Here is a 14,733-nt window from a genome sequence, read left to right on the forward strand (position 1 = left end):
CGTCAGTTAACCCCCATTGACGTCGTCAGACACTGTCGCTAAAATATCAATGAGCATCGTTCATAAGTCACTCGAAGCCCATTAACTTCATAGCTTGAGGCTATAGACGAGAAACAAGTAACATTCAAAACAAAATTGGAAGTTGATTTTCTCTTTTCTTGAAAAAAAAAAAAAGGACTAAGCTGGTCAAACGGTGTCCGTTCTCTCGTGGTCACAAATTACTTGGTTTCGTCTCTTTCGTCTCCGCTCAAGCAGTGCTCGCGCCGCAGGGTCCAGCCTTAATTAGTCGGATAGAAGTGAATGTCGAGTTTCTTGTCCCGGGGTAAAATGAGTCTCGGAATTTTAATGCTCTCCCATGGTGGCAAAGCGGCCGACAGCGAGACTGCCCAAGAAGACACCACCGAGAACCGAGAGCAGATATCCAACGTTCATGGTCATGACAGCCAACATGCTGTGATTCAATTAGTATATGTGCCAAAGCAAACAAGGAGAGTTACCCACAGAAGATAGCCAACGCCAGCAATAGCAGTGTCAATTAGAGCGCGGATGGGATCGACCGAAAACCTCCAAGGTCGCCAGATACCATGCTGTGACTGGACAACCGTGACATTTTCCTCGACGCCGTTCTCCGAGAGTACCATCTTCTGGGCCATGCTGTCCGAAGACATCTTGGCAGCCATGCCCAGCTTTCCGCTCACATTGACGTATCGTCGCTTGAAGTCTTTATCCAGCCACCGCTTCTCCTGGATGGACTTCAAGGCCAGCATGCTGCGGAGACTAAAGGCGAGGAAGATGAGGAAGATGCAAGTAGCAGCGTAGGTGCCGACACTGTTGGGGGTCCAGGTCTCGGTATAGAGGGGGGTCTTCATGTTTGTCTGGAAGATGGTCATCATCATCATGCTCATGCTTCCGCTGCCAGAGCCGTGACTGTCGTTCATCCCCCCCATGTCCATGCCGGGCATGGCGTCCGAGGCTGTAGCCGCCCCAGTTGCTCCGTGATCCTCACCACCATGCCTTGCCATGAGGAAGCTGTCCATTGCGGCGTTTTGGAGTCTGCAAAGTGATCGACGCTGTTGTGAAGGAAAGAAAGCGCTCGGTAGTAGAGAGTGACGATGCGAATCTATTCGAACCAGGCTCCAGTCCTGGCCGTGGATATAGGAATTAGTTTATAGTTGGATAGTCGACGGAGAGATAGGAACGAAATTCTTCAGATGGATCGGGACTAGGTGGCTGAGCTGGTGATATAGATTGGCAGCGAGAAGGTTTGCGAGGGATCTTCAGACGCTTCGAGCAAGGAGGGCGTTACAAATCGGACCTCACGATACAGCGGCGAAACAAGAGCATATTGTGTGCATTAACGACAAGTAACATGGCTCGTGCCAAGATGTGGGAGACGGGCAGGTGTGACTTTTTGTTGCTCCTGCCGACCACCCATCGAACCTGGATGGCCCTAGGTGAGACGAATGGCAAGGCACAGGGCGCCCTAAGATGGCTTTAGCAGATTGCGGCGGCAGCAACGCTGCGAAGTTGGTAAGGCATGTTGAAGGTGTCAGTACTGCGCCCCGGGGTCGTTTACTTGCAAACATGCGCATCAGTGGAGTTTGCGACAGCGCCAAGGACGGATAGTAAGCGGAGACGACCAGTCTAGCCTTACTGATTGGCTCGTCTCACATTTTAGCTCCACCAGCCACCAAGAACTGTAAGTACCAGTACCAGGATTCTTTAACAATTTCTACATTGAGTGCCCCTCCAAACTCTAGCATCCACACATTCAGGACTCAAACAATCTGCTCACTGCTAGTACTAACATCGGCTTTTTCTGCCTTTTCTTACAGGTTTTCAACCTGATACGTTGCCATTAAGCACAACATTCGGCCGAATTACGAGACGAAAAAGAAAGCAACTGCTTAGTTCCAGCTTTGGCATTGCTAGTTATTGGCCAGCTTCTGTTCGATTCCAGTTCCGCTTCCCTCCCCTTTGTAAACACTGGGTTGCATTTGTTTCCCCAAAATAGCCCACATCCCCGAGTTCCTGGACCAACTGGAGACATGAACAAGGGTTTTCGAAGCAGGCCAGGCTCGTCCACCCTGGACATGACAGAAATCAAATACTCTATCAGCACGGGTTAATGTATGAGATTGAAATGTCCCCGGTGGTATTGTGGCCTAGACCGTGGGGAAAAGCAAGGGGCCCCTATATGGGGCAGTTTTACGCTTGTTCGAAACAAGCTCATTAACTTTTGCAGCGGCGACTGCGTGGCCTAGGATGGCGTCAAAGCTGTCTCGTGTGTCCACGCTGGACCCTAAGCATAGGTAGAGATGAGTATTCGTCTGACGTCGAGACCAAAACCTTCCTATTCTCGGCTGTCCCTCCATCCCGGCAAGCCAGTTCGTTCGCTTGCCTCACCCCAATCTCACCAATCGCATTCATAGTCCCTCGATCTCTACAGATTATGGCCCCCCGTCCAATGAACAGTCCTCCAGTGACGGGAGCTGATTGGCTCAGCAACCCTGTTTTCTTCAATACTGCCCCGTTACTTCGATACGCCCCACGTGCTATAACGTTTCTGAGTCTTTTCGCAGCGGCAGTAGACAGAACTTCAGGCTGAGACCACTTCGGCCGAGTATGCATGCCTTCAATCTGTCTCCCAAAACGGTAATCAGTCGGTATGCAGTTTCACGATAAACCCCTGGGTGAAGAGTGCTTGTTCGAAAGTCCTCCGGCCACACCGAACAACACCACACCGGAGCCCGGCACCTTGCCCTCGATCACGGAATATTCACCCTACGGTATCATGAGATGTGTCCCCAATCACATCTTTGGTCCACCAAGCCTTCTATACCCATGCTCCGTTAACATTTCAACAGATTGCCAGACTAAATGTATTCATCAAGCCCAGACGCAGAACATGCAACCCAAAAGAGGTCACTTGCTATCAACACAGGCATGCAACAACGGGGATAAAAGCGTGTCCCAAACTTGAAGCAGAGTATTGCGTAGTGATAGCTGATAATCAGCATGGAACGGACTTGCCCGATCCTACGGTGACCTGCTTCGCCCGGCCTCGTTTTGGATAACTTCAAGTTGAGTGCCGCACTGCAGATGTAGCCCGTCCCGGTAACACATGATGGCCCTTGGGAACCTTCCCAAAATAGGTTGCCCATTCAACATGTACGGATATTGGCAACTCGAAATTCGTCTCAGCAAAGAGGGTGTGCTGGAACCTTATATATGTTACCACCCCCATCTACCGGCGACGTCACACGTTGAGGGAACACAGAAATTGCTACTAACCTTCTCATTGTGAGCGACTTCACTAATTTAATAAACTCGGCTCGCCATTGAACAAATTAACCAGACTTTCGGTTCAGTTGCAACCTTGTGGTAACGGCCTTAGGCGTATCCCTAAAAGTAGCAAGCAAATGAATCTTTTGTCAGTGCTTCATACTCAGCCACACGCACAGCTCACCGAAATCACAAAAGCACTTGAAGTCAAGGGGAGGTGGGGGCAGAGATAGCCCAGCAAAGATGGCAGATCGGCTTACCTAGTCCACATGCAATCCTTCGTACACCAGCCGGCCATCGGGATTGATGTGGGACCTGATCGGGAAACATAAGTATTTCAACCGAATATCACCGGTTCGTAGGTAGGTAGGTCGCGCAGCTACAGCGGAGTCGGTCACGGGATAAACTCGAACTGAAACATCAAGTGGCCGCCGGTCTCCAAAGTTAGCCGTCCTTCACCTCTTGGGGGGATCCCTCTCAGAATGCAACGTTGTAAACCATCTAGATTGCCAACTGCCGAAGCCCCAGTTTGCAGGGATGTGCGGTGCCCTTTGACCCGAACGTAATGCAACCCAAGCGTTACCAGGAATGGATCTGCTGCCTGGCCACTCTTCTTCCGCTGTCAATCGCTGGTGATTGTACTGGTTCGGCGTGCGGTTTCTTCTGTATGTGAAATCGCGGCAATGGACGCCTCGCGTGTATATGCAGGCTCCCGTCCAAGCAAAGCGTCCATTTAATATACCGGATGACAACCGGTTCCGTTGTTTCTGCCGCCAGTGATGTCCGAGGACAATGCCCACCGAGCCCTTCCCCCCCCCCCCCCGCCCTGACTGTTGATATCTTTGGTCGCGGGTAACCCGTACCCATCGGGGTATGGGCAATGATCTGCACCAAGCCGCTGCGCTACCCACGGAAACTGGGCGGTTGAAGTAATGGTTGGCTACAGGCGGGGGGACACAGGCAGGCCCTTCACTTTCTTCCCCATCTGCATCCAACCTAAACCGTGGGGCCGGGATCAAGGGGCGGGCGAGGCAAATTGTCGAGTCTATTTCGACGTCTTGTAACGGGTGCCCTTGTTATTCGCGGCGACGGTAGCTCATCCAACACCATCAGCTCTGTTTCGCGACGGCCAGCGTTCGTCTACGGCCTGAACAGATTTGCCCGACTCTCAACCCTGGAAGTTCCTCGTCTGGCAAGCGCCGGATGTGACTCTTCCATATTGCCATCGGAAGCAGTCGGCCGGCACCGATGGTGGTGAGTCGATATCCCTGATTGTCATTGACAAGGAGTAACCCGTGTTTTCTGGCCTTTGTTAAGAAAGCTGACATTTCGCAGATGGCCCTTTCGAAAAGAGGGCCCATACATCCTCGGCTGCATGTGCCAGGCGGGAGTGGCACCTGGGAAACCTGATATACAACTGCAGACATTTAGTGGGTCATATTCATATCTTCTTCTTCAAGGAAACAATCACATAACACACCTACTTAGTCTATTTTTCAGCACCTGCAAATGACCGACGTCAAGATCCTGGGAATACAGGGAGAAAACGTCTGGACCAATTAGATGAGTTCCGCACGCGCAGAAGGATCAATATACTGGATATCGGGTGGCACGGGCGGCAACACAAATGCGGGCGTCATCTCTTCCACGAATCGGCCTCTACCGCAGAAACCCAAGGTTGCAGCAATATTCTTAAAGGGAATATCTGCGGGATTAAGACAGGAGCTGAGCGATGATGCCAGTTTAGCAGGCTGCAGCAATCTAGAGGAAGACACATAAAAAGACACTCGTTTTAAGATACCACCTCGCCAACGCGACCGGCCAGCCCGCAGTAATTGCTTACCCGACTGCAACGTCCGAGCAGAAACAACAAACTATTGAACACGTCAGAGTTGCGTACTTTGAAAGGCGGACCCAATATACTCACTAGACACATAATCGCGGCTGAAGTCAACGGTCCCAACGTCAGAAAGAGAACAATGAGAGAATCAGCTGAGAGTAAGCCTTAGACAACGGCGGGCAGACATCCTATGGACACGTTCACTGGTTCGATCACGTCAGCTTTTTTTTTTTTTTTTTTTATGAGCCAGGGAGCCGCAAAAAGCTGTTCCTCCCACCCCTGCACTTTATTCTTTATTTTTGTTTTTTTTTTGGCCCCATGTCCAGTGGTGTTTGCTTAACCACCCACCCACTTCACGAGCACGACACAACTGTATTGAGCTACGGCAAGCATGGAGATTGACACCGTTCAGAGGAGGACTAGTGAGAACTTGACGGCGAACCCCATACCAGGTTCACTAACCGATTTACACCGGAGGTAGCTTGTGCGTGACCATCAAGGAGGAGGTGAAATTGACGGAGAGGGAAAAGTGCTGCGGAGCAAGCTACACAGGATCTCCCAGGAATTCTTCCAATCCCGCATGCGGAGGTTCAGCCGCTGCCGTGTCGAGGTTGCCGCTAGCCTCAAAATGGAACCTCTAGCAGTATGACCCAGTTGACCTCCTGCCCGGGAGTGCTGATCGGTACAGATACACCCTTCAAAGTGCGCTCGCGTTGTCAGCGATGGCGGCGTGTGGCCATTATCCCTGCCGACAGCTGGTCTTCCACACACCTTTTATGATACCTCTTGTAGGCACTATCGTTCGGAGGGGGCCTTCGTTTAAGGCTTAAGGCGTCTTGGCCCCCATTCTCCCCTTGGTTGTCAACGAAAGACGTGGCAAGCAGGGCTTGTGCCATACCACGCCGACTCGAAGAATGGGAAGAAGAAACGAGAAGGACGTCAGGAACGTTTATCAATACCGGCCGCCACGGCGCTGGTCAGGAGGGGGGAGGGGGGAGAGGAGGGAACGGCATGTCCTTCAAAGTGAGAGATTGACGAGTGATCCACCACCACACTCTCCTGCAACGCACCTCAGGGAGTCACTGTGACTGGAAGCCCGCAAGGCATGTATCCCGCTTGCCAAGGCCGCGCGCATATGCGACACAACAGACTGGACCAGCAGCTGAGAAGAACTAAAGAGGGAAGTCTCCTTACCCGTTCACCCTGCGAAGTACACTCGGGTAGGACAAAAAAAGAAAAGGCGAAAAAGGTTTCGACGCGAATGGTTCTCGCCAGGTTTTCGCGCCCCCTCTACCCCCTGAACTTACGGTTTATCGTGGCAGGGGAACACCAAAGCGTCGAGTAAATACTGCACTAGCTTTCAATTGAGGGAGGGGGAGCCGTCAGACATCAAGGGCGACTCACGCCTATTCATCCGGCTGCAGGTCGGCGACCAAAAGTCTTCGAGTCTGCCCCCCTCCCCCCCCCCCTCGTGCACAGATGGCGTGGTCTCTCCTAGCTTGCTCACTAGTGATGGCACCAATCCCCAAGGGAAAAGGGGAGTGGAGGGGAAAAGGCCAGAATCCTCCCCCAGTAGGAGGCGTGTCTCCTGGGCTCTCTCGTGGGAGGCGACGAGGATGGATGCTTGTTCTTGGACTGGTCCCCTAAAAGCCTGCCATTCTTCTGTTCTTTCGCGTGTGTGTCTCGGCTCCCTCTCAGGTTGGCTCAGCTTCCAGCTAGCCTCCTCGCTTCTTCCGCCACGCCCCCTCCTTCCTGCTCTTCCTGAGGGTGGATTATGACTCCCAGTTGTACGGAAGCTTTTTTTTTTTTTCTTTTGGTCAAAAGTGTACAACATGCGAGTTTGGAACGTAAATGCTCGCTCAGCTCCGAAACGGACTCGATTTGTCTCCGAGGGATCCCACCAAACGTCATTCGTCATCATCAGAGAAGGAAAAAGTTTTCCAAACTGGCCCAGTAGCCGCACATAACCGACGACGCAAGGGAGGAATGATGGGAGGGAGGTTACTCTACCACGTCTCGGGCCGTAACAGGCACGAGGGAAAGTCACTCCCGATGTGAACTTTCAAAGCATACACAAAGCAGTTTACCCGCCGAATCTGGCCACTGTTTGTGACTAGAAACTCTCGTCCTAAGGCTGGGGGGAGGACTGGTCACGCGGCTGTGCAAGCCCATGGTCGCGGTCTTTCTTGTTTGATGTGGATAACATGTCGATAAGCTTTACAAGTAACCTGGGCATGCTTCAAAGGGGAAGTAAAGCGTAAAAAGAATTAGAAGATAAAACCCAGAAAAAGCTTCGGGCCGGAAATGGATAGCAGTCCACGACGGGCGGTGCGTGTCTACAAGTGAATCAGGACTAACACAAGCTACTGCGCTCTTTGTTAAGGAATGTTTGCTTGTGTCATACGGTTCTTCCCACGGGACAGAAAACTTGCTTTCCCACTGTAGGTTAATATCAACATGCTTGGCAAGGGGGCCAGAGGAATAAGGAGAAACGAGGTAGGGGATATAGGGAAGGGAAAGGCGATTATGAAAAAGAAAAGGAAGGAGAAAAAAAAAGCCGTGCCATCCCATCTCATCTCTGGCTCCTTTCTTCTCATCTGTCAACATGGTTGACTTGGAGCTAAGACCACTAGCTCGTGAAACTAGATCAGACGAAAGGAATACTGGACGGTGCGCTCGAGTAATATCAACACATCACGATGGTGTGTGGGAAAATGCGGTAGGCTTGTGTGGGGGTTAGCCTTGCTGCCCAGCGACGGTGATGCAATAGCTCGCCTGTTGCTGTTTGGCCTACGTTCTCTACTTCTCATTGAATGTCCCTGTGTCAGCTCTGTCTGGCAGGCTCCCCCAAGGAAGGCGCTCGCTCCGTGTATTGCAGCCGAGGCGACCGACGACTACTTGGAATAGGGGAAAATGTGACTTCTCGTCACATGCAAGATCTCGCTCACAGGCTGCGGCACATGGCATTAATGGACCACAACGGGGATCCGCTGCATTTTTAGACTTCAATATATGACAATAACTTGTTTTAATAATTTTCACTGTACTCTTTCCCGTATCGTTCAGACCTTATTCAACATTCCGCACACAATCATATTTGTACAAGAGGGTTCATTCCCTGTCGTGTTGGTATCTCCCAAGCAGTCCCGTCCAAAACTCAACTCCACCCTCGTCTCATCTTGTTCCACATCTTCTGCAGTCAAACTCCGAGTGCTCTCCTGGATGCCGATTGAAAGTTCGCCAAGTACATGACTCAAACTCTGACCTTATCGCCGTTGTTCAACCGGTTTATGACAGTCCCTGTCATTATTGTCCTTTCCCCATTTGCAGTTGTGCTGTAAGCCCGTTCCCAGTTTGTAATCGCTCGAGTCCCGCATCTGCAAAAGCGCAGATGTCGCAGTCCGTTCGCCGCCGAGTTCCGTTTCCTGTACCACCCCACTCGTCGTAACCTTCTAAGCGAAGAGTGCCCAAACCATTTGTAAAGAAATTCCGACATAATATCGACGAAACGAACCCCAAGTGTCCCGTCTATGACCCTGATAGTCCCCTACCGATTAGTGTGCCGTGGTATTGGTAATGTCCCAGGCTAGCCATGCCTGGCCAAGAATACGCAGAAAATCGAGAAAAAGAAATGAAAAAAAGACCAGAAAAGCAATGTTCCTGATCCAAAAACAACGAAAGTTGAAAAGCCCTTCTCAACGACCGGTAACAGATGCTTTCCATCATGCCCCAAATACAATTAATGTCTCGTTCCAGAAGCCCGAGCCGAATGCCTGCCATTTGATGTCTTCACCCGACTGGAGCGTATTGTCGTATCCAAGCTGCTAACCATGTAATGCATATCAAAGGCACCATCTTAGCCTCATCAATCGATCAACCTTGACGGCTGTTTCGAGAGACATAATGCTAGGGGTGTGATGCTGATGTCGATGATTCCGCAGAGCTTGTCTCGTCACTCTCGCTTGAGTGGAGGAGTGCCATCGTCGGAGTGGTCCTGAGGCGAGCGACGGTTGTTGTCATTCGATGTATCTCCCGCTTCCTTGGTTCCGCAACCCTTGACAAGCCGATGTCTCTGTACTCGTGGTTAGCTAAAACTCCTTAGATGGGCATCTGTCACCATGCCAAATCGTCGCCGACTATGACTGATAGAAGCTTACCTTCAGGGCGTCCTTTCTAGAAAAACTTTTATCGCAAAAGTTGCATGGAAAAGGCTTCACCGCAAGATGAATTCTTTTATGCCTCTTCAAATCGTGATTTCTGTTGAACGACTGGGGGCACTGATCACACTTGAAAGGGCGTTCTGTCTGAGGGCTCGGCTGGCCGCCGTGACCGTGGCCGTACATCGAAGGAGCCAAGTGATGGGCATATCCAGGAACACCCATGCCGGGAACGAGAGACATCTGGTGACCTGGAGTATTTAGATTGGACATGATAGGCCCTCCCATTGACGGCACCCCATAGCCATAGCGATAAGGCTGAGGAGGTGCCATCCCCGAGGGATGCTGAAGAGAGGCCAATCCCCTCCCAGGTCCAGCCGAAGTCGTAGGAGAGGGGGCGGTGGGCGAGGTGTGCGATTGATAGCTTTGGAATCCAGTCTGTTGCGATGCCGCGGACGTGGAGTAGTAGGCTGGCGTAGCTGGCGGACGGGACTGCGCATATGAGTCAATGTGCGAAGAAACACCACCAGGCGTGGGAGGCTGCGTGGAGACGGGAGTCTGAGAGCCGAGGATTGCGCCTTGGGCAGTCGGAGGCGCCTGGGAAGGCAAACTAACTGGAGTAGACCCTGCCCCTGCTTGGGAGTAGGCCGTCTGAAAAGGCTGATGGCCTTGTGCGTAAGGCGGTGCTGGGAGACCTTCACCGCCCGTTGCTGGTGACTGCGAGGTACGCGAGTACGACATGGGCGATTGCTGCTCGTAGGTGCTCGCGCGTGAGCCGTAATGCGGTTGCTGAGTGAGGCCTTGCGGGGTACCAGAGCTTAGCTGGTAAGAACTCGAGGGAGTCGGCCATGATCCGTGAACGTTCCCTCCATAGTACTGGGAGCTCTGGGAGCTGGTGGTGTTTACACCGGAGGAGAGCGGGCTGAGCCCATCACCTGTCACTCCTGAAGGCGATGTTAGACCAGAGCTGGCGGTATGTGGAGAATGATGGGTGTTTGAAGTAGCGGAGGATGAGGAAGGAGGGGCCGACGGCGGAATCATTGCGGGGGCTTGCCAGGAAGAACCTGGCGATTGAACAGGTTGGCTGTGATAACTGAAGGGATATTGATGAGACGGTCTACTCATACTGGGAATATCTTGGTTTGCCGACGGGAGATGGAATGGTGGCAGAGCCTGTGTCGCTTGTCTCCGAGCCGCGAAGCTCGACGAAGTTTCCATAGCCATGGGGGGCAGGCTTTTTGTCTTCTGCTGCCTCGTCTGTGATTCGTTTTCTTCCCTGTTCTGTTCTGTCCCGTCCTTCTTTCCTGTTTCCTACCAAGCGGTGAATGCGTGGCCAGCAGGTGTTCGATGCTTGTGCCTTTCCGAAAGATTGGCGTAGCAAAAATAAAATAAAAAGATGAGAGCGAACTCTGAAGGAAGGAGCGGTGGGTTCTTCGATCTCTTTCAGTCAAGAGCAGTTAGATTTCTCAGGGATGGAGCCGACGGCTGAGAGAGCTGGAACTCGGACGCGGTGGTGAGGAATGAAGGATAGGGAGCGGAGTTGCTACAAGTGTTTCTTGCCGCTGGCGTGTCGACACTCGCCGATTCTCTCTATCCACGCACAATCACAGGTCGTTGGCTATCGACAAGCTGGGAGAGGAATGTCGTGGTTCCCAGGAGGAAGGATGGAGGAAGGACAAGACAAGGTTGAAGAAACAATCGGACGAGGTGTGGAAGTGGAAGTGGACCGGATGGAAGATGGCGGGTTGGGGGTAAAAGTAAAATCAGATGAACGTATAGATGGGTAGGCCAGGCCACAGGGTAAGCAAATGGTCTGCCAATGGACGGAATCGAAAGAGGCTTTGTGTGCAGGTTTTAAGTTATCCTGGAGACGGAATGTCGAAAGGAGTTATCGTGCGTCGATCACCTTAGGGCGCCAGTCCAGTCCGTCCCTCCATCCAGTGTGGAGGCGGCTGTCGAATATATGTAGCTCGTTAATGGTGCGGGACTTGGACTTGGGGGCTAATCCGGGATCTGTTAGGCCAAAGCCAGCCAGGCTCTAGCTCGGGAGGGCTGAAGGGGGCTTGTGAATGGGAAGTTGAACACCAAAAGTTACGAGAGGACCCTGGGCGCCTCAGCTCCAAGTACCGGGGTTGTCTTGTCTGACAATGAATGGGACAGTGAGCCAGGTAGCGTCTGCCCTACGGGATGAGAGGACCAGGGGAGAGACCTATCGACTTGGAATCTTCTCCTCCGCCGGCGAAGGTGGCAGCAGGAATCGGTTGGAATGTCTGAGGAGGTAATGAGAAGCGGGGGAGAGGCAGAAAGAGAGATGTGATCAAAGCAAATGCTTTTCCCTCTCGGTCAGTGTCTCTCTAACAGGAGGAGTGTGTGTGTGTCTCTGTCTCTCCTGTCCTAGGCGTCCCCGCCTGTTTATTCATTTGGGGCCCAGCCGGAACGAGTACCAAGATGCAGGATAGTTAGGAAGGGCAAGAGGCCAGGGTAGCCCTTAGCATCCAAAGTACGTTCCCTACCTTTGTGCTGCTGAACCAGTCTGTACCTTACCTACGGAGTAGAGGATGGCAGCAGTGGGCAGTGGCGTACTGACTGGCCCTTGGTTTGGGACAACAGGGTCTGGGCGTTACGGGTCGAAGGTGGAATACAAGCAGGCTGCCGGGACGGTGGGTTTGAAGAAGGGGGTGGGCTACTCAAAGGTAGACGCCAGTCTCTGGAGATTAAAGGTTAATATTTTATTAACGGACGAGAAATACAGCCTCTGTCTGGCGTGGCCAAAGTACATTGGTAGAGGTATCAGGACTGCGCAAGGCTCCTTACCTTGGGGAAACACACGGACGAGGATGGGCGAGGACAAGGAAAGGGGGGGGGGGGGGGGGGGGGGGGGGGGGGGTGGAGGGGGGTGACAAGCGATTGGCGGCCAAAGGAACCGGGCAAGGGGGATGGGGGAGGGGGCTCCAGGGTGTGAACGTACAGCATGTAGGTGTCTGTGTCCGTGGGAGTGGTCACTGGATTAGGAGTATGAAGTGGAAATGGAGGAGGGAGTGCAGACAGGAAAGAGGAGTAGGAGTATGAGTAGGAGTGGGAGTGAGATAAGTGCCGTCTCTGCAGAGCCAAAGTTCTTGTTCCACGCCGCGTCTGTCATCATTGAGTAGCTATTGCTGAGAAAGAAACTAGGGGGTCAATCTGCCAGCCGGAAAAGAAACTGTGAAAGAAGCAACAGGCGGCGTGTGTGTGGATGAAAGAGAGAAGGATGGGGTGTCCTCAAGGCATGGGAGACATGGCAAGTAGGAGGTGGAGGGGTAGGAAGTCGTCGGTTGGCAGTGCTGTGAGACTAAGACGAGAGACAGAAAGACAGGCAAGACAGGCAAAGGCAAGCGTGGGAAAGGGAAGAGGTAAAAAAAATAATAATGATAAAAAAAAAAAAAAAAAGAGAGATAGAAAAGTCGGAGAGCCTAAAGGTCGAGGCTAGAACCCTGTCCATCTGTCTGGCCACAGCGTACCCTGCTTCTCATGACTGCACAGGCACTCCTCCTCTTCCTCTCCATCTCCATGCACCACCAGCACCAGACCTCTGGTATCCCACCACCTCCCTTGTCCCCTGACATTGGCCCTTTCCCAGCCGAGGAACAAACCCCATGTTCTTGCTTGCTTGCTTGCTTGCTTGCCTGCTGGCATCTGGTTTGGATCTGGTTTTGCTACCTACCCACCACCAGCACTGGACCAGAATAAGCATAGTCGGCCAGCTGTTTGTTTTATTGTTTTAATTGCGGCGAAGCGACGTAATGATGTACATGGTCCGGTGTTCGAAAGATGTTGGGATGGTCCAGCTAACCTTCTTTTTCTTTTCCCCGAACCGCAAGGCTTTGGACGATCGGGGAGATTGACTTTTTGGCTTTGGCTTCTGCCTTTGAAAATTGGATGGGCGACAGACTTGGCGAGACGAAAGGAAAAAGCCATCCCGCATGTACACACACACACACACACACACACATACACACACTTACATGGGACACCTGCCTGGGACTGGCTCAAGACTGTGGCCCGTGTGCGCAATCATGCACGCAGGCAATGAGAGAGAGTTCTGTACCTCCATCTCGGGTTGGTGTGCTAGGATCCCATCAACTAGGGTCAGCACCACCCTGTCTTGGGGCCTCAGCTTATTCGCACCTTGGCCCGTATTATTACTGGGGTCCACTCTGAGCTATTGTCCATGGCCGCCGACCACCCTCCCAGAAGCAGAGAAGTGCCTACGCGTTTGCCCACCGTCAGGTACCGTGTTGCGGTGACTAGTTCCATCCTGGCCTATCCAGCACTGTATTTCCCAGGTCTGCCTCCTCGTCTTGGGCGAGTAGGTGGGCGGGGAGGCTCAGCTCAGAGCCTGTCTGAATTCACACACCCTGGGAGTGCGCTGAGGATGGCCTTGACGCTCTTTGCGCATGTTTTTGGCCTAGCCCAAATTATGGTCCTGCATTACCGCAAAGCTGAGGTCACTGTTTGGTTCCAACACTGAGTTTCGGCTGCTGCGGTGTTGCTCTCCCGTTATCCCATCCCCTCTAATAATATTTTGCAGGAGTAATGTGATGGCTGCCGATTTTTGACTGGACGGCCAACCTCATTACCCCATCCTATGCCTTCCTACTGTGCGCCTGCCCAGTCTATCTTGGTGCCGATGGTGTTTGTAGGTTGTCTGTCCGCCACGATCTTGCTGGTTGTCGACGGGTATCGTCTGGGGACGTGTCCCCTCCCATCCTGATAACGATGCGAAATCATAAGAAGCCAAGTCCCTCTTGGCATGGGAGCGTCTCGCCACACCGGGGAATGACGGCGGAAAGGCGGTTATGAAGACAAGCGCTGAGTATCGTCCGTGCAAAGGACGATCCAAGGAGATGAACAACAGGAAGGTTACATTCAAGAGCTCGAACTCGATACGTTTTCTTTGGCTATCATTGCATCCATTGTTTCTAAAAGCTCCGCTCAGCGCAACTGTGCGGGGTGGCTCTTTGCGTTTCATGTGAAGCGTACTCTTCGACGACAGTGTCTGATCGAGATCTCTTTTCGCTTCAGCGAGAAGGGAGGGGCAATTACTCGAATTTGACGATGAGCTTTCTGCCTTAGAGATGATATACCCCTTCTTCTGTGGGCAGTGGTGGGAAGTCGGGGGTCTGTTGGCGCTCACAGTCGAAGACTCTTGTACCTATGAGCTTTGAAGTCGTCACCCATCCCCCGGAGGAAATACCAGATGTATCCGGCACTGGGGTGCGCATGCATCAGAGAATCTCAGATGTGGGTTGATACTCTCCCCCAACGTTCAGCTTGCGCTTCAGCCCACAGGGGGTAAAACAGGGTGCCTTCCTGCTGGCTCCATGCGTGGGTGGGAGCTTGCTCCATAGCAGGTACGTACATGTAGGCTTGTCTGCGAGGTCTAGCCTCTCTTGCTTAAGAGACAAAGTGAGA

At 52.4% G+C, this 14,733-nt stretch overlaps 2 protein-coding genes across 2 annotated transcripts; both read right to left on the minus strand.

Moving 5' to 3' along the window:
• Window positions 1–342: 342 nt before the first annotated feature.
• On the minus strand, window positions 343–1,037 carry CTRU02_207447 (low affinity copper transporter; the record flags this gene model as incomplete). Its single annotated transcript, XM_036719165.1, has 2 exons — window positions 343–451; window positions 502–1,037. The coding sequence occupies 2 exons, from the start codon at window positions 1,035–1,037 to the stop codon at window positions 343–345; spliced, it is 645 nt and encodes a 214-aa protein (XP_036588872.1).
• An 8,040-nt stretch (window positions 1,038–9,077) lies between these two features.
• Window positions 9,078–10,506, minus strand: CTRU02_207448 (uncharacterized protein; the record flags this gene model as incomplete). Its single annotated transcript, XM_036719163.1, has 2 exons — window positions 9,078–9,197; window positions 9,283–10,506. 2 exons carry the CDS (start codon window positions 10,504–10,506, stop codon window positions 9,078–9,080), a joined length of 1,344 nt encoding a protein of 447 aa, XP_036588870.1.
• Window positions 10,507–14,733: the final 4,227 nt, after the last annotated feature.

The sequence above is a fragment of the Colletotrichum truncatum genome (genome assembly GCF_014235925.2).
Source record: "Colletotrichum truncatum strain CMES1059 chromosome Unknown Contig_0004, whole genome shotgun sequence".
NCBI classification, from domain to species: Eukaryota; Fungi; Ascomycota; class Sordariomycetes; order Glomerellales; family Glomerellaceae; genus Colletotrichum; species Colletotrichum truncatum.